Source organism: Filicampus tigris, chromosome 19 (assembly GCF_054856515.1).
Source record: "Filicampus tigris isolate MCC_2025a chromosome 19, RoL_Ftig_1.0, whole genome shotgun sequence".
NCBI lineage: Eukaryota > Metazoa > Chordata > Actinopteri > Syngnathiformes > Syngnathidae > Filicampus > Filicampus tigris.
This window is the reverse complement of record NC_141235.1, coordinates 835,372-859,412: the sequence shown is the minus strand read 5'-3', so window position 1 is coordinate 859,412 and position 24,041 is coordinate 835,372. Positions and strand designations below refer to the sequence as shown.

Genomic DNA, 24,041 nt, shown 5'->3' with positions numbered 1-24,041 from the left:
CCCTTCTATGGCCTTTTGCATGATATGTTAGCATTAAGCTAGCGGACTTGTTTTTATATGGTTGGGATGAACGTATTTCATGCTTAAATAACCAGCGTTTGATTCCCTTTTGTTTAATGAGTTGCTTTCACAGCAAACTTCAACTGGGAGTGACAAACAAACTGCTTGAAGCAAGCACGCTTGTGCTCTCATCGCTCAAACTGTTGCAAACCAGCATACTTTTTGTTTCCTCAAAGCGATGTTGTATGATCGTCTCCGATTAGTTCCGTGACAGCGAGACGGAGAACGGGTGCCGAGGAAGACTTTACGACAAGCGTACGTGACTCCGTTTCAGTGTGTTTGAAACGCGCGCAAGGGGTTCCATGTGTTTTGAGATGAGATCCCGACAACGTGGACGGGCCACTTGGGATTATTTCAATGGAGCTACAGCAGCCAGGGCAATCGGCTTTCTCCTTGACAAGCGCACCCTGTTTTTGTGGTTCACAACTCATACTACTGTTTCTAGGAAAGAAGAACAGAACAGGCAGTGTTTCTACATATTGTCAAGTTGGCTCGGCGGGCGTCGGTGTCGGTCGTCACCGACGACGGGCCGACGCAGCTCCTGACACAGCTAACGAGCGGTCGGAGGTTATTTCAATGTGTAAAAAAAAAAAAAAAAACAAGCAGCAAAGACAAACGAGCTTCAGCCCGACCAATTAGCTCGCTGAAAGGCTTGTTTAGCCCCCCTCTCCCCCCCCCTGCCCCCGCCCTCCCTTGTCCTTTCACTCTTCAGAAGGCAGACATTCCAAGAGCCTGTTGAGGCGCAAACAATCGGGAGTGTACCATTCCCCCAAAATGTTGAGGAAGCTTTTGGTTTTTGGCGGACAACAACCGACACCAATGGTGCGTGTTCCCCGTGATGATGATGACGATGATGACGGCGGCGATACGGGGGTGAGATCAACAAACCTAGCCCGTTACTTTGATGCCCCCCACCTAATGACGGATTAATAGAAGCGGCTAATCTTGCTCACAAAGAGGTCAGTACTGGCGCCCATCCCCCCGCCTGGCTTCTCTGCCGCCCGCCCCGGTGCATTGTGGGACAGACAGCCTTCCTCCCCCTCACTCCCTTCCCCTGAGTGCATCCATTCAAGCTATCAGTTGTTCAACTCACTAAATGACACGGCGGCCTTTTCTGCTCTTGTCAAGCGCAGCCCCATTCAACGGTAAAAAGCAATTCCGCTTCAAGTGCGACACGCAGATCCGGGAAAAAGCGCCGGCTCGGTCGCCGATCAAATCAAGTTTTTGCTAAGACCCGCGTTTATTTCCGCGGGTTCTGCACACCCAAGCAGCAAAGGTCGGCCGAAACGGGCTTTTTCATAATCGAGCATTGATTTTTTTTTACACTGCACCCTTTGCCCAGTGATTTCCATGAGCCAACAAAAATGCAACAGGAAGCTTCAAACAGGGCCTGAAATTGGACTGACTTACCAGCCGTGATTTTTTGGGGTTAATGGTCACTCGATCGATTTTCATTGCTGATGCGCGCCCGCCCGGCAACAGCAAAAAAAAAAAAAAGGCAAAGTGTGGCCACATTCAGCCCGCTTTGTTCTTGGAGCTGGACATTTTCAAGAGTTGTGTTTTTTGGCTCATTCAAATGAATCGAGTCGTTAGGTTTGCTGTTTGCAACCATGAATCCAAGAACATCAGTCGTTTGAGTCACACCCCCTGCCTTGAAGCTTTCCAGGGATTCTATTTCCACACGGGCTAATGTTACAGGTGTCGCACGCACGTCCCCGTGTCCAAATAAGTTGGCGGCAAGTCACGAGGAAAGCGTCCGTACAAGGGCCACCCCAGAATTGCGGAAAGATGTCATGTCCTTCAAAAGTAGAAGGACTTTGTTTATTTTGCCCAACAACGTCTTGGATTTAAGCATGTTGGCTAAACAAGTGTGGGCCCCTGCGTCCCTCAAGTTTTCTTTGAATAAAAAAGTTTCAACAGCCCCGCCGCCGCGAGTCGAGCGTCCGCCCCACGTTTTTGGCCCCCGCCGTGCGAGTGGGGTTGCTGGGCAACGGCGCCGCTGGGTGTCAGGGGAACGTGCGGGGGTGCGGTGGGGCTGGGGGGGTTGCCACAGAAGCGCCTTAACAACCGTCCTTGACGACGGCCTCCCCAAATGCGGGAGGAGAGGAGCAGAGAACTCCGGCCAGCCTGCGTGGCTTGTGTGCCTTCTCTGCGGCAAACATGCAAAGGCCACACAGGAAGCCCGCAGTCTGGATTCGAACCCCCAACCCGAGAACTGTCAGGCAGACGTGCTAAGTACTCGTCTACTTTGACTTCCAAATTGTTCTACGTCAGAAGAACACAAACCAACACGACTTGACTGGAGTCACATTTCGGTCACCAATTTTGCAACCGGGGACCTTCTTGGCTAAGTTCGGAAAGTCTCCACTCGACTTTGAGTTGACTTCCATTTTGATTTGTTTCTTGAAAATCGTTACACAGCTCACTGTTTCATCTCTTGTGTCACTTGTACTTCTAAGTGCTTTAAAAATGAGTTAGGGGGTGACGATTCGATTTCACATCGAGTCGCAGTCTAAAGTATTTAGCAAAACTGGCAGCCCGAGTTCATTTGGGCAGGCGTCGAGTGATCGGAGGCTTCGCATAAGCGACCGCCTTACAAAACTGGACGGAGCATCAATCAGTAAGTGGAAAAAGCGAAAACTCAAACAAGTTACGATTTGACAGAGACCCGCGACACAGGCGAAAACCGCAACTGTGAAGGGGGCCAAAAGAAAATCCGGCCGGCTTTTCGAGCCAGCCGCTGACAGCCTCTACGTCTTCATTAGCCACATGCTACCGCAAGCTTTTCCCCGACGCCTCCACAACGACATTAAGCCGCTCAAATCATCCTTCACGCCAACCGACATGATGGACCTCATCATGTTCCCCCTGCCCCCCCCCTTATTTTTCCTGGTCAGTATCAGCATGAGGGAGGGTGACGATGCTGGCGGTGGCAGTTTTTGGAAACGGCGGTGAAGGTGGCAGGGGAAAAAAAAACAACGTGCAGTTCTTACCTGCCGACTTTGGCGTGAACTTGTCCCGGTTGGCGGCGCACACGGCCAGCAGTCGGTAGCCCAGGTCCAAGTCGAAGCCCTGCTGCGCCGCCACGCGGCTCACCACCTAAACCGGCCGCGAGAGCGTCACTTGCTGCTGCTTTGCACATTCGACTTCAACGCGGAGGAAAACTCAAGTCCACAACCTCAGAAAAGTGAGGACCTTGTCAATATATTCATAATAAGGCCGGCCGTTGGGGAAAATCACCATATTTTCCCGGAATTACTGATGGCCAGCACTTGAATCAAGTGAAAGAAGAACTGCGGTTGAATCTCTTATGAGAAAAAAAATGTGATTTGCAGTCTTGGTTTGCCTAACATGACATGAAGAAGCTCTCAGTTTCCAAAAGGTTAACAAGTACAACTCGCTACTTGGATTTGTTTCATCAGTAAACACTTCCAAACGAACAACAGTAATTAGGAAAAAGAATGTTTTGCAATGAACTTGCAAGCCAATCATTTGTGATCATATCGTTGCTTTGATCAGTGGCCAAAGGATCGTGAAATTATTGGCTAGCCCCGTTTGCCCCGTTGATGATGTAAGATGCGGACTCACCGTTAGACAGCCCATCAGGCTTTGCTCAAAAGGCCGCTGGAAGGCTCGCGGGTCGCCGCACCAGTCCAGCAGCTCCGTCGCCGCCGTTTGGAAATTGGACGGATTTTGTAAGTGCTGCGCAGGTGCGTGCAGAGAGGGACAAAAAAAAAGGAGAGAGAGAGAAAATGCTACCGAAAAGTTCAAGGGATGACATACAACCAGAAATGGACCTTTGGAAAACGGACTCTGGATATTGATTGAACTATTCAAGAAGAAAAAAAAAAAAAAAGGCCAGTTGCTTTGGCGTTTTCCCGCCTTCTTTGCTTCTTAATGTTCAGTGGAAAAAGTGGACATTAAGTTCAATCAATGAATAATCAAAAATCGAAAATATATTATAACAACAGTGAGTAAATTTAAGAATAGAATTAACAAAATAAAATACAATTCTTGAACATGATTTAAAAAAAATAAATAGAAGAACAACAAACACATCAATTAAATCAAATTCGATATATTATCAATAATCAAACGGTATCGGTCCCACTGAGACGACGAACATCTTTTGCTTAGCTTCACATGTTCGCGAGAAACAATTCAACCAATGAATCCGTCAAATATACTGAGCCGATAATGGCGCCCTCATATCAAAATTCCTTCAAAACAAGTCCACCGAAGGCCCAAAATGAAAAAATGGTTTTCCCCGGCCGTCTGTTAGCACAAAGCCGAAAATCAAGGATCCGGCGTTTAACAGTCCCTCCCTGGTTTCAGAAAGAGCCTCGCCCGAACGCGACGCCGGACCACTTTGTTAGCGTCTGACCTGTTTGATACACTGCAGCCGGTCATTGGTCTGCTGTATGTGTCTGTCCATGGACGGGATGGAGTTCATGTCGATTGTCCCTCGATGGCCTCCTGGCGCTCTACCGGCCGCCCATTAAACTGCAACACACACAAGGCGCGCAGCGTTTTTAGCATCAATTTGCTGAGCTAACAAAACATTGGTGATCCAAGTCACAGTAGTGACACGGTGCCTTCAAAACAGCCCACATTTGTGCTGTGATTTTGCCAGCCCTCATTTATTTTCATCCAATCCCACTTGTGCAAAGAAATGCTTTAGAAATGCCCGGGGTAGCCCATCTTTTCAGAGCGGAAGAGGCCGCCTCCCATGTTTTCGTCCATTACGGCCAGACGGCCAGACCACAAAGTACCTGCGCTCTCAGCCCGGCCCGTGACGGCGGCCAAAGGGCTCTCCAGCTGGCTTCCACGGGTCAGGGGGGGGCCCGCTAATCTACTCCGCTCGGCGGCTAAAGAGCGTTTGGGGCCGCCTCTCCAAGGAGCTTGCTGCCATTAAGTTAACACCGGGCAAAATACATTGTGTGTTTGAAAGTCATTTCAAAATGTTTACATCGTGACGTTTGCATGAGGAGTACTTCTATAAACAGCTTAAAAAAATAGCTTGTATGAACATTCAAAAATGGTTTGCATTCAGTAAACCTTTTTGGGTTACACTAAGAAATAAAGTCACTTTTATTCTTTTAATTTTGGGCCACCTCAAATGATTGGTTTGATTCAGCGAAAGAAATTGGTTTATATAATGTCAAACTAAACGAATTCCCAAATATTTGACATGACGATGGCTTTCATTTTCCTTCAGTTTGCTGATTGTCAGTGTGCAAGTGTGGAAGGCCTGCTGGGCCCTGCTGGGCCCTGCTGGGCCTTGCTGGGTCCTTGCTGGGCCTTGCTGGGCCTTGCTGGGCCTTGCTGGGCCTTGCTGGGCCTTGCTGGGTCCTACTGGGTCCTGGCGCTCTGCGGCCAGCAGGTGTCTCCCACGGCCCTCCCACAAGGTGGCAATGCTGCTGATGTTGCTTGAAGCCTTTCCACAAGCTCCACAAATCCTCGCCTGCCTGCCGCCGCTTCCCCGACCGACCTTGTGCTTATTGATGAGCGTCTCTTCTGAAGCCCCGCCACACATTCATCTGGTCGCTAATTGAGCTTCTTTAAGGGACGGGACATCACCTCCCCCTCAAATAAATGCTTCCTCCTCAAAAAAGTTGCCAACCCGAAGAGATGCCGCCTACTCAAAGAGTCGCCTTCAAGCAACGCCTTCCTTGAAAATAAACACCTGGCCCCCAAAGAGAATAGATCCGCCCCCCCAATCGACACCTCCTCCTGGCATCTGTCAGTCTCGGAAGACTATGGATCTGCGCCCAGCGGAATTGCGGCAACATTGTTTGCGGCTGCATAGCCCGATGCCAGAGTCGCGCTTGCAGCGGTTGCACATGTAGGCGCTTGCTTGTGGTGTCTCTGTCAATGTCGCAATATAAAAATATCATCGCCCCCTCGAATCAATGACCCCCCCCCCCCCCCCAATAAAAGCCTACCCCTCACAGGCATCTCCCATTCAAATAAACACCTCCCCCTAAACTAAATGGCTACCCCACAAATAAACACCTGCTCCTCAAATAGACATTGGCCTAAAACAGACAGCTCCTGCTCAAAAGGACGCGACGCCTCCCCCTCAAGTGAACACCTCCTCCAATAGACATCTCCACTCACAGACACCTTCCTCTCAAATAAATACCCGCTCTTCAAATAAACACCTCCCCTCCAATAGACATCTAGCCTTGAAATGCGGTTTTGCATGGCTGCCTCCCGCATTGCCCCGCGACGGAGGAGCTCTTCAAACGGGCTTTCCGCCGTCTGCGACTGAAACAATGTTTTGCTTCGCGCCACACGTCCTGGTCACAAACGCGTCCCGCATTGCAAGCAAAAACATGAACATGCGACTGGGGAAAAAGTCAACAAATGCTTGGACCAAGACATGAGAAAATACCAAGAAAAAAAAAAGAACAAATGTTAAACAGACTAGATCGCAAAATAATATACACGTATTAGACAAAAATACACAGATGCTAGGAAAAAAATAAAGAAAATAGATAAAAGAACACAACATTCTTACATGAAAAATGCACAAATATTAGAGGAAAAAATGATACGTATGAGAAAAATACCTACAGAGAATATTAGGGAAAAATACTAGACCCAAATATTAGAAAAACAAAATGATCATAATACAGGAAAATAGACAAATATACGACACAGCTACTAAATATTAGACACACCTCCCCCCAACATACATATGCACCTCCATACACACACACACACAAACACACACATATGTTGTCTAAGGAGCGGCGTGCCAAGATGATTAGGTTATGTGGGTGGCCTGAAGAAAGTCTAAATGTCAGTCATCTGTGTCCCATGTTGTAATGTGCAAATGTCAAAAAAGTAAATAAATGACAGTTGGCCATTTTAAAAGCGCAATTAAATGGTGCAGGCAGGCCGGCCGGCCGTAGTCACAACCCTTTCATGAGCTTCACATTGTGCTGGCCTTGTTTGAGGAAGGCCAGCAGAAGTTAGTGCGGGGGTGGGGGAGGGGGCTGGGTGGTCGTCGAGACAGGACACGTGTGTGTGTGTGTGTGTGTGTGTGGGGCGGGGGTTATGGGTCCTCGTCCTGGTCCAGGTGCCTGCTCGGGAGACAAGGCTGCATTTGTTGAGAGCGGCAAAAAGAGGATGGAAATGTGGATGACTTCCATTGTTGGCTGACAGAATGTGGCCTAATCCCCCAGCAGGCTTCATCCAGAGTTGGCACGGAGGATAATATGAGCCCCCCACCCCCCAGCAACGCCCCCCCCCCCCTGCATATACACACTCACACCTCCCCACACTGCTCCTTAACAGGCCTGGGAATGCTTTTCTTTTATTTCATGTGCTTGCGTGTGCAGTGGCAAAATGTGAGCCAGGCGGCCTCACGCGCACACATCCCTGATAGTCGCACCACCGCCCACCCGTAAGCAAATCCTCCTGAAATTCCTGCGGGAGCCCCACACGCTCAGGAGCACACAAGAGATTGTTCCGCCATCAGGCGCATCTGCAGTGTGATTGGAAAAGCAAAGGGAGCAATGCCCCCCCCCTCCCCGAATACTAGCAGGCATGGAAAACAAGAAGGGCCAAAGCAATATGTCCTCTCTAACCAAGTGTAACGCCACATGCGGGGGAGAAGGTGCCCCCCCCCCCCCCCCTCGAAGCAAACAGCTACTCTTTTAATTTGCTTCTAGCCCTCACGCTAATAACAAAGCGCTGAGGGTCAAATCCCCTGCTGGGGGGCGGAGGGGGGACGGGGCGTCATGGTTGGTGTCAGAAACAGATGAGCCACCGTACAAACGGAAGCAAGCAGCCAACCCAAAGCCGGACCATTTGGGGATCTTGATGAAAACTTTGAGTTCAAATCGTCAGATTTGGTCCAAAAAGTATCGGCGACATTGACGTGAAAAGACGAAAGGCTTGAAAGAAGAGCGAAACGTAGACAAGCGCTTCATTCGCAGGACCGGGAACAAAACGATCTTGGAGCTCGTTAAGAAGACGGCGGCGGTGCAACGACATCAAAATGCCACAAGAGGCCAGTCGGGCGCGCAATACGCAGCCCGACTTTTGCTTCTCGCAAACTTCAATTCAATCTCTTGCCAGGCTAGCATTACAAGCTACGACGTGCGATCGACGGCTCGTTTGAGAACCTCGCTGGCTGGATTCATCACGGCAGCAGTTGGGGAAAAAGAGAGGGGGGGGTGGGGGTCTCCTGCTCAATTCAAAAGAAGAGGCGGGGCGGCGAGGGGGCCGGCGCTTGTTTGATGTCCATCGCCTAATTGGCCAATGACAAGACATTAGCCCCACGTGCAACTGAGGAGGCTTTGGACCCCCCACTTCCACTTAATGAAGTGGCTCACTCCAAAAAATCAAATTAAGGGTAGGAGGGGGGGTAGAGGGGAGCTTAAGCGGCATAAAATCTTCCTGTCGCTAACACACAATGGGAAACACATACAGTACATACACAGACAGCAGTACGATTCTTTCTCCTCTGCGAGGAGATGACGGGAGCCGACAAGTCTTCATTACATCGCGATTCGGCTTTGCTGTTGATTTATTGATTGATTGATTGATTGATTGATTGATTGGTTTTTGGCCAGGTGAGGCGATTGAGAAGAGTTTCTCTTTGAAATTGACGACCTGACAACCGACGGCACGGCAAAACAAGGCTGAACAACAAAAGCTGCCACAAACACGTGCACAGGACTGAAAATTCAACTCGACTGATGCGATGTACGCAACATAGACGCAGACGTGAAATCGAAAACAATCCAATCACAAATAGCTGTTTGTATTGTTTTAAAAGACATTTGTTTTTACATGTTTTAAAAGCATGCCTAGGGTGGGAGTACTTTAAGAGGCCATTTCTATTTTGCGGATTTTCACCAGTAGATAACAAGCGCTTATCTGTCCTATACTGCCCCCAGCTGGCCGAGGCGGGCAGCGGCACAAGTGCTGTTTGTTGTTGCAGGAGGCGTGTCCAATCTGTGGCGAGCCGGCGAGCGGCAAAGGCGTCCCGCCGCGCATCAGGCGAGTTGAAGCAGGCCGACGGATGAGCGTAAAAAAACATGGCTGCCTGCAGTCAGCAATTGCAAAGATTTGCAACAGCGCTTCCTCATCATTTTGGGGGTCAGAGTGGGTGCGAATTACACATTTTGCAGAGGAGAGGAAAGAAAAATCATCAATGGTGACTCATGAATGTCTGCAGGTTTTCTGCACATCTCCGGACCGAAGAATCCTAAAAGTGAGGGAGAAACATGTGAAGAAACGCGCCAAATGGCCGCCGTAAAAGCTTTGCAGTTGCTTCCAGTTGCCACAAGGGGGCGCAGAATCACTTTTCTCAATGAAACAAGGCTACGGCCTGCCAAAAAGAAGCCCCTCCCCCTCAATTCAACGCAAACATTTGAATGCTTTGTGTCAAGAGCGGAACTTGCGAGACGGCGTCATGGTGACGCTCAGTTTGGCCGAGGAAATGCTTTGAACGGACGACGACTTTCGGTGTCATTTTGCACCACTGCCACGGTTCTAGTTGGCCAACAAGCGCCGCAACATCTCCCGACTGAGCCGTCGCTACCGGCCGGCCGTAAGGAGCCACTTTGTCCCCGCGAGCCCCCCCCCCCCAGACCTCAGACCAGCAAGACTTCTGCCTCCGATGGCCGTCACCATGGCAACTGCCTGCATTCAACAGTCGCAAATAATCAAGACGATGTGTTTTCCATTTCGATGAGCGGCTTTTGGAAGATATGAGAGTCCGTCCTGACCGTTTCATTAAAGGAGCTTAATCGTGCGATTGCTTCTCGCCGGCACATGAAATTGCTGCGCGCGGGGAACAATGATGCAACAGACGTCATGAAATATGTTCCCGCCGCTCAGCTGTTTGGCACATTGCGTTCGCCGCCCACTCGGGCGTTGCTCGAATGTCAGAAAGTGAAAAGGAGCTTTGAGTCGCGTTTGTCCATCCGTTTCCTGGAGAGACAAAAGCAGCAGAATCGACGCCGACGTCGTCACGATTGCTCATTGGTCGCCTCAAAAGTGGCAGGCACGTTTCGTTTCCAGACTGTCGTCATCGCCGCGGCGTTGGGCAAATTTGGACGTGAACGCCCTCGAAAGAAAGCCCGCAGTCGGACGTCAAAGCACATTTTGCGGCGCTGAGAGCCAAAAGGGGACCATGGCGTCGTGGCCATGTCGCAACCTTTATGGAGCCGAGTGGACCGATTTGGTGGACAGGCTGGATGCTGACTTCTTTTGAGAGGGGGGGGGGGGGGCTGCCCCCCCCCCAGTGAGGCAACCTCAACCTCAACCTGATCGTGGCTTTTGAAAGCAGCGTGCCGTGAGAGATCATCAGGTGGGCCGCCGGAAATTATACAATGCCAATTATTTTGACAAAAAAGATTTTTCTCTTTTTTTTTGGGGTGGGGGGGGTCATGTCTTAATGTATCTATGAGAGTATTTGTATTCTTATTTAGTTTTTGCATTATTACATTACATATATATTATTAGTATTTGCACATCTAGCAACAGGCCAAACAATCAAATGCAGGCACATAATTGACCTGTCCATGCACTTTTTGTGAATCATTTTGCAAAGTGGTGTGGCGTGATTTTTTTCCCCCGATGTGAAATACGTGCCTTTGCTCAATAAAGTTCGTGAAACTCGAACTAAAGCCTCGGCCTTCTTTTTGGTTTGAATTCATTGAGGTGATAGTTGGTGTGAAACAATGGCGAGCGACTGAGCCAGTGGAAACTAATGTCTTTCCACTTTGGCACACGTTCACACGCGCCAAGCGTCATTGGGGCCTTTTCACCCACCCAAGGGGGCGGCGGCGTCCCGCTTTAGGTTTCTTCTGGTAACTGGCTAACGAGTGGGGTGGGGTGGGGTGGGGTGGGGTGGGGTGCAGCCCCGCGCCCGGCGCCCTTAGCGTAGAAACACCTGCGTGATGGCAGCGCCGATCATTTGGCAAAAAGATTCCCGAGCAGGCGCTGTACGTGCGCAATATCTTTATTTGCTCTGCAGCTGGCCACTTTTCAGACTGTCCGAAGCTTGCCGGGGGAGGGGCTTGATATGCGAGCGAGCGAAAAGGGAAGGCGCCCCGCCCCGCCCCGCCCCGCCCCGCTTGGCTTGAGAGGCGGCAGCCAGCAGCACCATCGCCGTGCCTCCTGCAATCTGGATCAAAACCTGGAGGAAAAAAAAAAAGGGTCCGCTTGCGTAACGCAGGCGCCTGATGTTACCCTTGCAGAATTGGACCACTTCCCTCTCACTCTCTACCATCCCCCCCGCCCCCACTTCGCCTTCCCCGCTCGCAGTCACAGGAGCCGGATTGTTCTGCTCGGGCGTGCTTGGCAGAGGCCACGGATGGGAAAAGTGCAGCGAACACTTCCTGCCCGGCTGAATCACAGAGTCAACCTTCAGCCTGAGGGGGGGGGGGCACAATGGATGTCATTAGTGGGGGCAGGGGGGTCAGTGCTGTCACCAGGATTTTCCTGTTTGCCCACCTCTCTCTCGTTGTCTTGCTCCGTCCGACTGCCGCGAGGCCCTTCACCCGATTCGGGTGTAAAAGCGCTCAAACGAAAGCGCAAAGTCTGCAGTCGAAGCACGTCTTGCCGTTTCCGTTTCAAATCCATCGCAGAATCGTGGCACCCCCCCAGTCCCAATATTTCCGCACCCGACTATCTGCGTTGACCTGAATGAATGGAGGACGCACCGCGTGCTAGCTAGCCACTCGCGAGGGCGCCGGAGGCCGACCGAGGTCAGCCGGTCGGTCGCGACCCGACTTCGGGGTCACGACTTTCGCCGAGCGACGCCGAGGCCGGAGAAAGCGAGACTCCCCGCCGACAGCCGCGCACGCCTTCGAGCGTCGTCGTCCTGTCGCCTTTGCGTCGTCGAGTCAAAGCAACGAAAAGGCTGCAAAACTTTTCATTTCCTGCCACCTGCAAAAGGTTAAAGAAGCTGAAAGGGGGCCGTCGGCACGCATTAGGCGCTCAACTCTTCCGACGCGTTGTTCTCGGCGCTGACCAAACGGGGGATCAAGTTCAGGAAATTAGCCAGTTCCTGTCGGGAGGGGGGCAAAGAAGGAAGCGAAACTCTTCACCGCAAAGATTCTCAACTGCCTTTTGAAGTGCGAGGGATGGGGCTGGGGGGGGGGCGGGGGCGGGGGGCACCAACGATCAAATGGCATTGGGCCGGCCGGGTTTGCGTGTTTAACGGGGTTTGTGCACGCCGTTCCATGTGTTGCTGATTAGCGGCTAATTAATGAAAACCTGCTCCATAAGACGCCAGCCCCCCGACCCCCCCCCCCCCCCCCCCCCCCAAAGGCATGATGCAAATGTGTATCCTTTCAATTGTGAAAATAAGAAGAATAGATTGAGAAAAAGACTTTTGGAGGAGCTGATTGCCATCAACCAAAGGGCTCAGATGGCTGCGCCCTCCCCCAACGTTGCCTGAATGACCCCCCCCAATAATAAAGCTCCCTCAGTCACGTGCTTCAATGCTACGCAAAAGCGCTGCTTTCCTCTGTTCGGCGCTAGCGTCCCCCCCCCACTGCCCGCTCAGCCAAAAGCCAAAAAGGGGTGGGGGGTATTAATGATTATTAGGCTTGCTCCTGAGCATTTGATTGAAAAAGCTCTCATGATGATTGTGATGAGGGTTCATTCATGACACCAGCAACAAACAACAGCAGCACTCGAACTCCTGCAGTCATTTCAGTCACTGGCACGCAGGCGCGCACGCAAGCCGTCAAATGTCGACATTATTCTGTACATTTCAGTTGACTGTATTTTATCACGTGTATTTTTCATTAGTGATCTCAAAATGAAATGAAATGATCATTCAACGGAGAAATGAAGTCAAATGTAAGAAATGAAAATATCATTCGGATCAACATTATCGTTTAGAACGCACCGGTCACGTTTGAACGTCTATTGGCCATTTTGAAAGTCCAAGTGGACGCAGAGCAACGACGGCGCAAGAGGCCGCCTCGGCCCGCCGCTTCCGAGCCGAGCCCGGCCGCTCCCTTCCTATGTCATCGGGTCAGCTGGCGTTTTCCTGTCTCGCTTCTGCTCAACTGTACCCAAAAATTCTGCTGGTTTTTTTTTGGGTTGGGGGCTGCAACACAGTCATGGCAACAAGCAACAAGCAAGCATCAGACTGTTGACAATTATTGAAAAACGAGGCTGCAGGCAGTTGATTGCCACTTCCAGTTGCCTGTCACACTAAACCCAAAACAATTGGACTCTATTTCTTTTTTGGTTTTCGTTTGACACATTGACACATTAAAACATTCAAACATAAGACAAAGCTAATGAATGATGTTCAAGCTCACCCAGCCCCAAATGGCTTTTCATCGGACAAACTTGATTCGACAAACGAGTCGGCGGAGTCGCGTGCCGCAGCCGCGCGATACGGGCCGATTGGTGGCCAGCGTTGGCTTCCCCGCATTTCTGCTTGACAGTTTGCTTTCTCAGTTTTGTGTGCCAAATCGGTGTTTTAGGTGAAATCAACCCATGTGCTACTGCGGGTGAATGCCAAGTGGCTGATGTGCCCGAGCGACTTGAAGGTGGAGACGGGAGACGAGCACCTGTCGTAGCTCCTAACCGGATGGGGCCCAAGAACAAGCGGCGGCGGCGGCGGCGATAGCAGCAGCGGCGGCGGCAGCAGCAGCAGCGGCGGCGGCGGCAGCAGCGGCGGCGGCAGCAGCAGCGGCGGCGGCGGCGGCAGCAGCAGCAGCAGCGGCGGCCCCTTTTTCTTGGCTTGCTGAGGTCATGTTGGTTCTTAACGCAGGGTGGGCTATTTACAGAAACAAGCCCCGCCCCCAACTCACTGCTATGCTACAAGCCCCTCGAGCGGATCCGCCGCCACAAAGCTTGATGTAGCGCGCAGTCATGCGGACAGATGGAGGGACTATTCAGAGCATCCAGCTATGTCCTCCATAACTGGAACATATTTACGACCTTTGACTTCTCAGTAAACGAGATGCGATTGGCTGGGTCCGAACGAGACTCCTCGATGGGAAGCAAGAGACGGAGGGTCAGACGGACGCGATTGAAGGAATTGCGCGTTCCGAGGGGCTCCGATGACACGCAAGCGCCCGCCGTGACACTTGATGAGCGCCGTTAATGCCACGCGCTGCACAACGTCCCCGCAGAGGTTGCAAAAGTCCAGCAATTTGCACAAGTGGAAACTCTGCGCGGCCTTAACGGCCATTTAGGAAGAACAATGTAGCAAATGGAAGCTTTGCTCTCTTCCAAAAACAGATATATTTCTCATTCGTGACACCTAAAACTGTAAAAGAAGCAAAATAAGAGAGCAAACTGGCTTTGGGTGGCAAAATAATACGTCGGGTGAAGTGGCGGTGCATTGTTGTGTGACAAAAGAGCTGAAAGCTGCATATCTGGCAGAACAAATGTGGATTAGAATATTAGAGGAAATCACGTCTTTGGCTTGACCTACATCCCCCACTGAGAGTCGGCTTCATAATCTGCCGCGTGCGCGCCCGCGCCCGCTTTCCAATTTCGCCACAGCGGAGGCCAAACGGTGAAATTGGCCAAGGAGGAGCGGCGGCGGCCAGGCGGGCAGGCAGGCGGGCAAGCCAGTCAACGCTCATTTGTTGACGTGTGCGCATTTGCCCTTCAAGACTTGCTGACACACGTTTGGGGAAGAAGAAAAGAGCCACCAAATCAACATGATCAGCCACAGATGGTTTCCAAAATGTAGCGACAGCTTGTCTCACGTCTCCCACCAGGATGGTTAGCATTGCTTCACTATCGGTTTATGTTCTACACCCATCTTTTGTAGATAAGAATATCCTCCATCTGAGGTTTTCAGTATTTAGCATCTAAGATCAAGGAGTGCCACAATTTATTGATAGTTCATTTCATTCATTAACTGTAAAAAAATCTTCAATTTCTGTAGTGCTCCATGAAAGCAGATGATTGTTGTGGGGTTTTTTTTTTTTTTTTGCAAACATCAACATTTGTGCCCATTTTCCCATGGAAGTTAGGCACAAAGCAGTAACTGAATCGTAATCAACTGATCTGTCCGTTTGAAATGATGCCCTGTTTTGGAAAAAAAAAAAGACCGATGACAATTTGGGGCAATTTTAGGGAACGTCATCAAATTTCCAGGTGAAAAAATGACATTTAGGATGTTTTTCTGGCTGTCCAAACAGGTCAAATATTTCAGCTTTAAGGAAGCGCACTTGACGCTCAACATCAACGCAGCGCAAGCTGCAATGTGCTTTTGTTTGGGTTTTTTTCCCCAGGGCCTATTTTCCCCGCAAGTATTCTGGATTGGATCATTTCAGCGAGGCAGCCAGCAAGGGAACAAGGGGGTGCGTTTGTTTACCGAGCGTCAGGAAATACCAGGACAGGCACCAGGACTGTGCGAGCGCGTCCAGCCCATGTGACTGCAAACACACACACAGGCCAAATTGTTCGCATGTTTGCTCCGAGGCCGGCCGATAAGAACATTTGGACAGGGAGAAATGTCAAGTCCACGCCGAGCCGGCGCGTCTGCGTGCAGAGCCGCGAGGAGCTCGCATACTGGACGTGAGCGTCACGAGTCTGAACCTTCGCTCGCCGTCTGCGCAAAGTCTCGGCGCCGCCGCGCTTCGAGAAAGTCCGGCCGTCGCCTGGTTTGGGCAAGTCGCAAGTCCATGCAGTCGGGACGGACACAATTCTCGTCCGTTTGCCTCTAAAAACCACCGCAAGGGACAACAAAGAAGATGTGCGTTAAACGCAGACTTTCAAGCCTTGGCTCGTGTGTAGGAACCGCAAGCGTTTGCGTGGAGGCCTCAGGGTTAGCAAAAGTAATGTAACAATTGGCCGCTCAGCTGTTCCATGTGTGGCTGCCAATCAAACAGCTCAGCTTGTCTTTCTTGCGCCGAGTTTGGCATGCCGCTCCCTTGCAAACAGGACGGAAAGCTAACGAGGTCACTTGGAGGCGATGATGTTTTCATAGCCGTCTGGTGCTTGGCGGACAGAAAGAGTGACAGCACTCTCAGGCATATATTCTTGATCCTCCGCAAAAAACGACTGCACTAGGGCCGCAGCTTAGTGAGGAGTTGCGACCGTTTCCTTTCGCGCGCGTTTTCCGAGGCGCACGGACCAGAAGGAGCAGCAAGGTGACGACGAATTAGCCACGACGCGCAAACTGCCGAATTCTTTCCATTTGTGTTTCCGATGTTATTAGGATGCCTTTCGTAAAGCACAATATCACAGTCACCACTATTTGTGCCTTGGCGGCGTTTCGATCAAGTCGACACTCTTCTCCTTTTCTGCTCGCTCTTGAAGCTCAGTGTTCAGTTCTTCAACAATATGACTAAAAAAAAAAGTTCAGGCTGATGCTGGGACCACAAAAACAAAGCCTCCTTATTCATTTCAATGGGACCTTTGTCCTAATGCTTGAAGGGCATGTGGGGAAAAAGCATAAGGTTGTACATTGAAAAGTGGGGGCGGGGGTGCCACTAGCAACTTCCTCGGACAAAACATTTCACATCAATTGCCAATGGTTGCTAAAAGTTAGAAGGACTACAACAGGTATTCCGGCAAAATGTTAAAAATCAATACATTTACGCACGGCTCTGGCACCGACGCGCGCCGCATGCGCCGATGCCTCGCACGGGACTAAAGTGACGTCGCGAGAGCCTTTTACGCCGAGCTCGGACTGCGCGCTTGTTTTTGGGCCGTTCGTGACTGTCGATATGTCAGATGACCTGACGTTGCCGGCAGAAATTCACTCCGTGCCTCAGCCCGGGCAAGTGGCCGCACTTCAAGTATGACACCGAGAAATCGGACTTTGCTCGGGATCCATCTGCTCCGATCCGAGGCCAAAACAGCTGTTTACACACGTAAACCCCCCACACCCAAGAGCTGCCGGCGGTAGGCAAGTGTAAGCGAGTGCAAGTGACAGCGGCGTTTGAGCGAGCGTCCTCGCTCGGGGGAGGCGGCAGAAGGGCCGAATGCGGCGCGCAGGAAGCGGCCGGCGGGGTGGCCACCAATCTTTCACGCGACTGCCGACTCTTTGCATCACGGCGGCAGGCTGAGCACTAATCAAGTCAAGAACAGATCGACTTCCAATGGCTCTTTGCCCTTTTAGGTGCTTGACCTGCGCCCGATTTTTATTCCATTACAAAAAACGCAATTCATGGCGTCGCTGCCGTGGCATTAGGCTGAACGGGCACCGACCGGAAGCGAGTCGTATTTTCACCGGCAACGGGCACGTTTTATATCTCGAGAAAAAGGGAGAAAGTTGTCATTTTAAGTCCAAAATATCGAAACGATCAACGTGTCAAGTATTCTATCGATGAAACGATTCATCCGATTTTAAAAGATAGATTCTATGCCAATTTCAATGCATTTATTATCCAAAAGCAGGACATGTTTTCCAATTGACAGTGCAGAAAATGCACAAACAAATATTAGGATTTGATATGACGGGGAGCATAGCGCCGAAAGAAGGCAGAGAAGTGAAATGTTATGCAACGGCCGAGTCAATCAGCTGACCTGAATCCACACATTTCATTTCCAATCAACGGCGGCGGTGTCATTTTTCCAGGCCAAAAGACGGCGTTTGTGTTCACGTCGCAATATCTATGGACCTGCCAGTAAAAAGAATTTCTTGTGACCCTTTCCAGGGGTGCGCCAACTCTGTCTGGACGTTGAAAGGGGTGCGCGGCGAGAAGATTTGGCAAGGCTGGTCTAAGCTAATCACAAATTTGGTTTATGACCAATTGCGCAGCGAGTCTTGCCCACTTTGATTGACGACAAGGTGGCCGCTTAATGAGAGCAAAGCGATGGCCTCCGAATGACAAAGCGCGCCGCCATATTACGGCAGCCTTAAACAGACGGCAGGCAGCCTTGTTAATGCGAGCGTAATTCAAAGGAAACGAGCGCAGCGGTAGAGCGCTCCCCCGGCCAATCGCGTCTCCGTGCCAAGTGTTCTCAAAGCGAGTTAGCCTCAGACCATTGATTCATTTGCTGGCTCTCCCGGGCGCATTTGGAGCCTCGGTCAGCGCCAGCGGGAAATTGACGACTTCTCCGTGGATAGCGTGTCAAAGGCATATCGGCGGAATACAATCATGCATCCAAGGCGCACTTTGCTCTACATTCTCCTTGCCGTGTCGTCTTTGTTCCGGAAGAAGACGCCTATCCAACTCAACTGATGGCACTCGACCAAGGCAAAAACACCCGCCCAAAAGGTACCCGGCCGGGTTTTACGACAGCTTGAGTTATTGTCATTTGGGGTTCATTGTTGTCATCCCAATTTTCACGTAAGAATCGGCCTCTTGTTGGTTGCAGCCAAGTCGCCAAAAGCTACTGGACACGTTGGCGACAAAAATAAATATAAATAAATAATTTTTAAAAAAGGGGTTAGGGTTAGGATTTACCGTTTGAGCCTAACATTTTCCACGGCAGTCTGTTTCTAAGCCCCGATTACTTAAGTCGTAGTGACCCAACATTACCTTGTTGATGTTAAAAAGGTAAAATGACAACAAGAAGCAATGAATGATTTGAACAAACAGCGCCGCGATGGCTCCGACGGTGCTCCTTGACCTCCACCCCGCAGCTCCTCCATCAGTGGGAGAGTCTTACAAGATTCCCGGGCAGCCTATCTCGACGGGGAAATGCGCACACACACAAACACACAGGAGAAAAAAAAAAAAAGCTTTGACGGACGCCATGTTCGTCCCGCTCTGTCTCTGGGTGGTGACTAATGGGCTAATAATTTGTCTGTCACCCTGGATGGCGTCGTTATCTCGCGCTTGCTCGCCGAGGGAACGCCGCCCTGGAACACGGCCGGCGCCAAGCCCCGCAAAACTTATGATGCAGAATAGCGAAGGATCACTCGTGTCGCTGACATTTGAGTCAAGTTTGTCTTTGGGAACATGACTCAAAGCGAGGCGCTAGCTAACTGCAAAGCAATCAACACAAACAAAGGGAGCCAGCCGGCGCTAGCCGGTCTCCATCGATTTCACCACTTTGGTCTTTGTCAATTTGTCAACTACAGTCCAAAAGTCTTGTGATGTAACTTTTTGGCTTACTTTAGCTGCTCGCGAGTCTTTTCATTTTCTGCTCGCGTGTTGTCTCACCCACGACGCTGGAACCACTCTCACATTTGAGACCTGCACAGTAGGAAATAAAGACTGGGGTGGGGCGGTGGGGGGGGGGGTGAATCTCTGCTTGTCCCGTCCATCGCGAGGAAGAGAAAGTTGGAGGTCGGACACCTTTTGGCACCTGACACTTGAAGGCAACGCAAAAGTGTGTGCGCTATAAACAGAGGACGTGTTGCGATTGTGAGAAAAAGATGACACACTCACGATGGTGGTACTTTGTGAACGACATTTTCTTTTCTTTTCTTTCTAGGTTGGCGTCAACGGGTCAACAAGTCGTCTTCTAGAACATGCAAGCGATCTGCCTTCGGTCCTGAGCGCCGACTGACAGCCGGCGGCCTTGCGCAATGGAGGACTTTCACTTGACTTGCCGGTCTGAGTGGAAAATCCTCGTCGGGACAATAATCGTAAGCCTTGGATGTTTTGCAACCTCAAGTATGGGGGCAGGCGCTGCTGCTTTTGTTTGTCCAGCGGAGGTGGACATGCATATGTGCAGGGGGGGTTGAGCGGGGGGGCTCCAAGGCCGGAGCCTCTCTATCCTTCCTGTTGGCTTACCCGAGGCCTCTCGCATTTATCACTTCCAGATCTCACCAGAACAGCAAAGAAAGAGAGAGCAGTGACAGGAAGGGGATTTTTAACTCCCCCCCCCGCTTTCCTTGAACAGAATGTCCATCCCTCACATTTCACAGAGGAAAGCAATTATTCATTAGGCGTACACACCGCTGCCGTCGACAAACGGCCCGCAACGCTTCAGACGTCACCGATGACACTCGCAGAGTGGGGGTGGGGGGGCAAAAATAAAAATCATAACTAACAGATGAAGTCACGTGCAACAAAAAGCTTGAAAGTTCTATTTACAAGTAGGATCTGCTGCTCTATCTACAAATGAGGGGACTAACGGCTAATGGCGGTCAAAGGGATGTAAAAACCTCCAGTAAATCTTCATGGGAAGTTCAAAGAGGAACTTTTGGAAACACTCCAAACTGGCAACTCCCCAAAGGAGTGAAATAGGAATTGAGGCTCAGTGAAGAAATGAAAGCTATCATAGGCGTCGTTTTCATATCCTTCCCTTCATAATGGTTAGCGCTAACAATTATTACCCTTTGAATGATAACAGCCCCTGCCAATCATTCATAAGAGTAAAATGAATTGAAATGCAGTGCGGTATGTCTGAACCGTTTCTGATCAAATTATAGGAAAATGACCCATGGAGATGTATCATAAAAGCAGGAGGTAAGGCGGCATTATTTATATACTGCAGTGCATCTCATACACAGGGCAAGTCTACATGCTTCACATGATGTCAAAAATACAACAGTAGCTACGCTAGTCGCAGTCATCCCAAGAAGAACAAAATACAGCGCTTCAGAATGTGGGCCGAAATCTCCGGGGAACACAAAAGCGCAGTAACGGAACAGAACTTGAAACCGGACCGGACAAAAACAGGCAAATCGTCATTAATCACAGTGGGGCACATGCTTCGTTTTCCGGAGACAGAAAGTCACAGACTGCAGACGTCCGTCGACAAAAAGGGGGGGGGGGGGCGTCTGTACTACCTCGCACGACATTTTCCACAATAATGGCTTTGGTTTATCCCACTCAGGCAGATGTTTGTCAGCACAAGTGAATTATTTCTCAAGATTAACTCTCATCTACACTCTGGATGCCCCAATTCTTAATCCAGGAAGCCATTGCTGGTACTGACGTGCAATAACAATCCCTTTTACACACCATTGTTTACATTTCTTTCAACATTCATTGCCAGCAAATTTCAGTGAAAGCATGCGAGAGAAATGCTGAGGGGTAACCTGCGACACTAGCAAACTCAAAATACCCCCTCAGCAGGATGCCCCCTGCAAAAAAAAACAAAAAACTTACCTTTGTTGACGTTAACCCTCGGCTCTTCACCTCGGAAGACCGCCCCACCCATCCACACAGCAGCGTGAGAAGCACCCCGGCACTTCCAGTCTTCTGGTCCTACGGAGAAAAAAAAAAAAAAAAAGAGGTCAAAAAGCAACAAAAACAAATTAAGATGGAGCCCTCCTCCTAGGCCGGAACTGCTCACAAAACACCCGAAACAGCAAAAAAGTGCAACAAAAATGACTCAAGCCGCACTCAGATTTCATTACATTTTTTTCTTTCCACTACCATATCGCGCATTGAATGCAAATATGCATCGAAACAAGTTTGGACAAAAATTCCATGTGCGTTTATTTGCCAGATTTCGTTGCAAGTATACGTTGGATCAACATTTTGACGACTAAATGCCACTTCAGTTTGCATCCAGGAAAATGCCTTTGATCAAGCCCAATTTGGAGAATGAGTGTCGACCGCATATCCGACGCCTGGTTGGCATTTCAGCGTAATCTTGGAAGAAATGTGCGCCGTGCCGTTTGCATTTTTCCCAATCTTTCTATTTATTTAGCACTTGCTTCGCAACCTATTAGGAAAAGGCGTTTGATCAAGTCCGACTCGGTGAATGAGCGTCAATTGCATATACTCGCCCCGACATTTCTGCGAGTGAACCCCACTTCAGTTTGCATTCTCAGAACTACTTGTCAATTGCATTTTTTTTTTTCTGCCGCCCTTCTACTGCTATTTCCCACTTGAGTTGCAGCCCGTTCGGAATATAACATCAGGCGTCAAAGCCTGTAAAACTCCATCCAGGCGGATCACCGCGGCTCAAGGTTGAGCTTGAGAGGACACGACTAAAAGCTCCAGATATTAAAAAAAACACCAAAAAGCAGCACAACTCCCCTTTGTGCGATACTTTTTTTTCCTTATTATTGTGGCAAGTATTTTTTTCTCCCGTGTTGAAAAAGAAAGTGGAGCGGGGTCACTGGGAGGGGTGGCTGCACAGGACGCCTGCTTTTTAAGGCCCCCCCGACACCTCAGTGCTATTCATCAGCAGCTTTTCCTGGGCGAGTGGCGTAGGAGGGGGGGGGGGGAAAAAAAAAAAAAAAAAAAAATCAATGCTCTCCAGGCAGCAAACAGTTTATAATAACACGGGATGGAAAAAGCTCAACTGCAAGAGAATTGATTTGTTTAAGCACAATAACATGGCTCAGCGGCGCAGACTTGAGTGAAGGGAATGATTGGCAGTGGGAAAGCGCAAGCAGTAATTGAACGGCTGGCTGCCGGCAGATGTGAAATACACACGCTTGTTATCGAATTAAGGGACATTTTGGGAATGTCCCCACAGAAAAGTGCACTTTGAATGAGCCCAATTACAGACGGACTTGAAGGAAAACACAGCACACGGCTCAGGCTGCCCGTACGTCCTGGACAGGGGAAAGCAAGGTCATGAAATCATTTTTTGGGGGGTTGTGGTTGTTTGTTAGTTGTTTTTTTTTTACATAAAAGCTAATTGAAAAATGATTCATATTTCAATTTAACTTGATAAAAGAACTCCTCCCCCAAAATATATTAAAAAAAAAAACATAAAAAATAAAAAAACATGTAATTGTCTGACTAGGATTTTATATACAGTACTTTTAAAAAGATGCATTTCATTTCTTCATATTGCATTATGTATTAAATATTATTTATGATGTCATGAAGGCAGGTCATGTCACTGAACGCAAAAATCCAAAGCTCATGTCTGGATGCAAGAAGGCGGCTGGAGTGTGGCGGTGGAGCGCCACTGCGGCCATCATGCATTGTGACTCGGACAACAGTGGCCACATATGGAAAAAGAGTGCAAACTGCGTGCGATATGATGCCGCATAGCGCTAGCTCATCAGAATTCCTCGGGAAGGTTCAATTTTGAACTTCCTGATGTGGACAAAAAAAATACCCAAAACAAAAAGAAAAACAGCAGCCAGCGGGGAAATTATGTCAAGACATAAAACATCTCTGCCTGCCTCTTTCAAAGGTTGCCACAAAGGTGCATTTATCATTGTTATTATCCTTCAGAGAGGCCCTGCTGCGTTTAATTGGCTCCTCATGGAGTCCAAATCCCTGCTGGTTGACTTTGGCCACAAGTGGTTAACGTCGGGGCTTTTTGCTGCCTCAATGAGGGAAAGGCCTCCCGAGAAAAGCGGCCATGAAAAGTTACCCTGCTCTGGAGGTGGGGAGCCGGGTGCTTCCTGAGAAACTCTCAACTCACATCTACACACTTTTTCTTAAGCTTGCAAACACGAAAGAAAACCGTGTCTATTTGGGATTTTGCATCCGACGGGAGGGACATCGCATGTGGGGTCCCCCAAGCCTGAGTTCTTAGCCCACTGTTATTCAAGCTTTACATGCTACCACTTTCTCAACTCATACTCAAACGCTACAAAACATTGTTAAAAAAACACATATGCAAATATATATATATATATATATATATATATATATATATATATATATATATATATATATATATATATATATATATATATATATATATATATATATTTTTTTTTTTTTTTTTTTTTTACACAAACATATGTATAAATAGCAAATAGCAGATTTTTTTTTCTTGCAGTGCTTTATGAACCTTGCATCCGGGTTCAGCGGTGGTGTGTGATGACCCAATGTTTCCTAAACACACACATCCATCCACCCACACACGCACACACGCACACACACACACACACACACACGCTGCAGGCCTCCGACGACATGAGTGCGGTGCGATTAGATAAGACGGAGACACACGGCGGCGATGGCGGCGACGTTGTGTAAAGCCATCAAGGCAAAGAGGAATGGCTGCGGTGCAGATTGCAGGTTGGCTCGCCCCGCGTTGATTACTTCCAAATGCAGATGCCTTTTTAAGTGCCGCTGCTGTAATTAGACACAGTCTGACACACGCATTCAAAACGCAGCGCAGTGCCAAACGAGCACACGACAGTGAGCGCCTCACTATTTAGCCAATGCCAACGGTGAAAATGTGCAAACTCA

General features: G+C 49.6%; 1 protein-coding gene across 4 annotated transcripts in view; it reads right to left on the bottom strand.

Annotated features, from left to right (window-relative positions):
- LOC147128737 (zinc finger MIZ domain-containing protein 1-like) overlaps nucleotides 1-24,041 on the bottom strand; it is a 68,074-nt gene that overhangs the window by 16,233 nt on the left and 27,800 nt on the right. For all 4 annotated transcript variants that reach the window (XM_086016610.1, XM_086016613.1, XM_086016611.1 and 1 more), the window contains 4 exons: nucleotides 21,033-21,131; nucleotides 4,445-4,563; nucleotides 3,649-3,762; nucleotides 3,054-3,159 (listed from right to left, as the gene is read on the bottom strand). In XM_086016610.1, coding sequence (XP_085872736.1) covers nucleotides 3,054-3,159; nucleotides 3,649-3,762; nucleotides 4,445-4,513 — 289 coding nt within the window. In that variant the 5' untranslated portion in view covers nucleotides 4,514-4,563; nucleotides 21,033-21,131. The remainder of the gene's footprint in view (nucleotides 1-3,053; nucleotides 3,160-3,648; nucleotides 3,763-4,444; nucleotides 4,564-21,032; nucleotides 21,132-24,041) is intronic.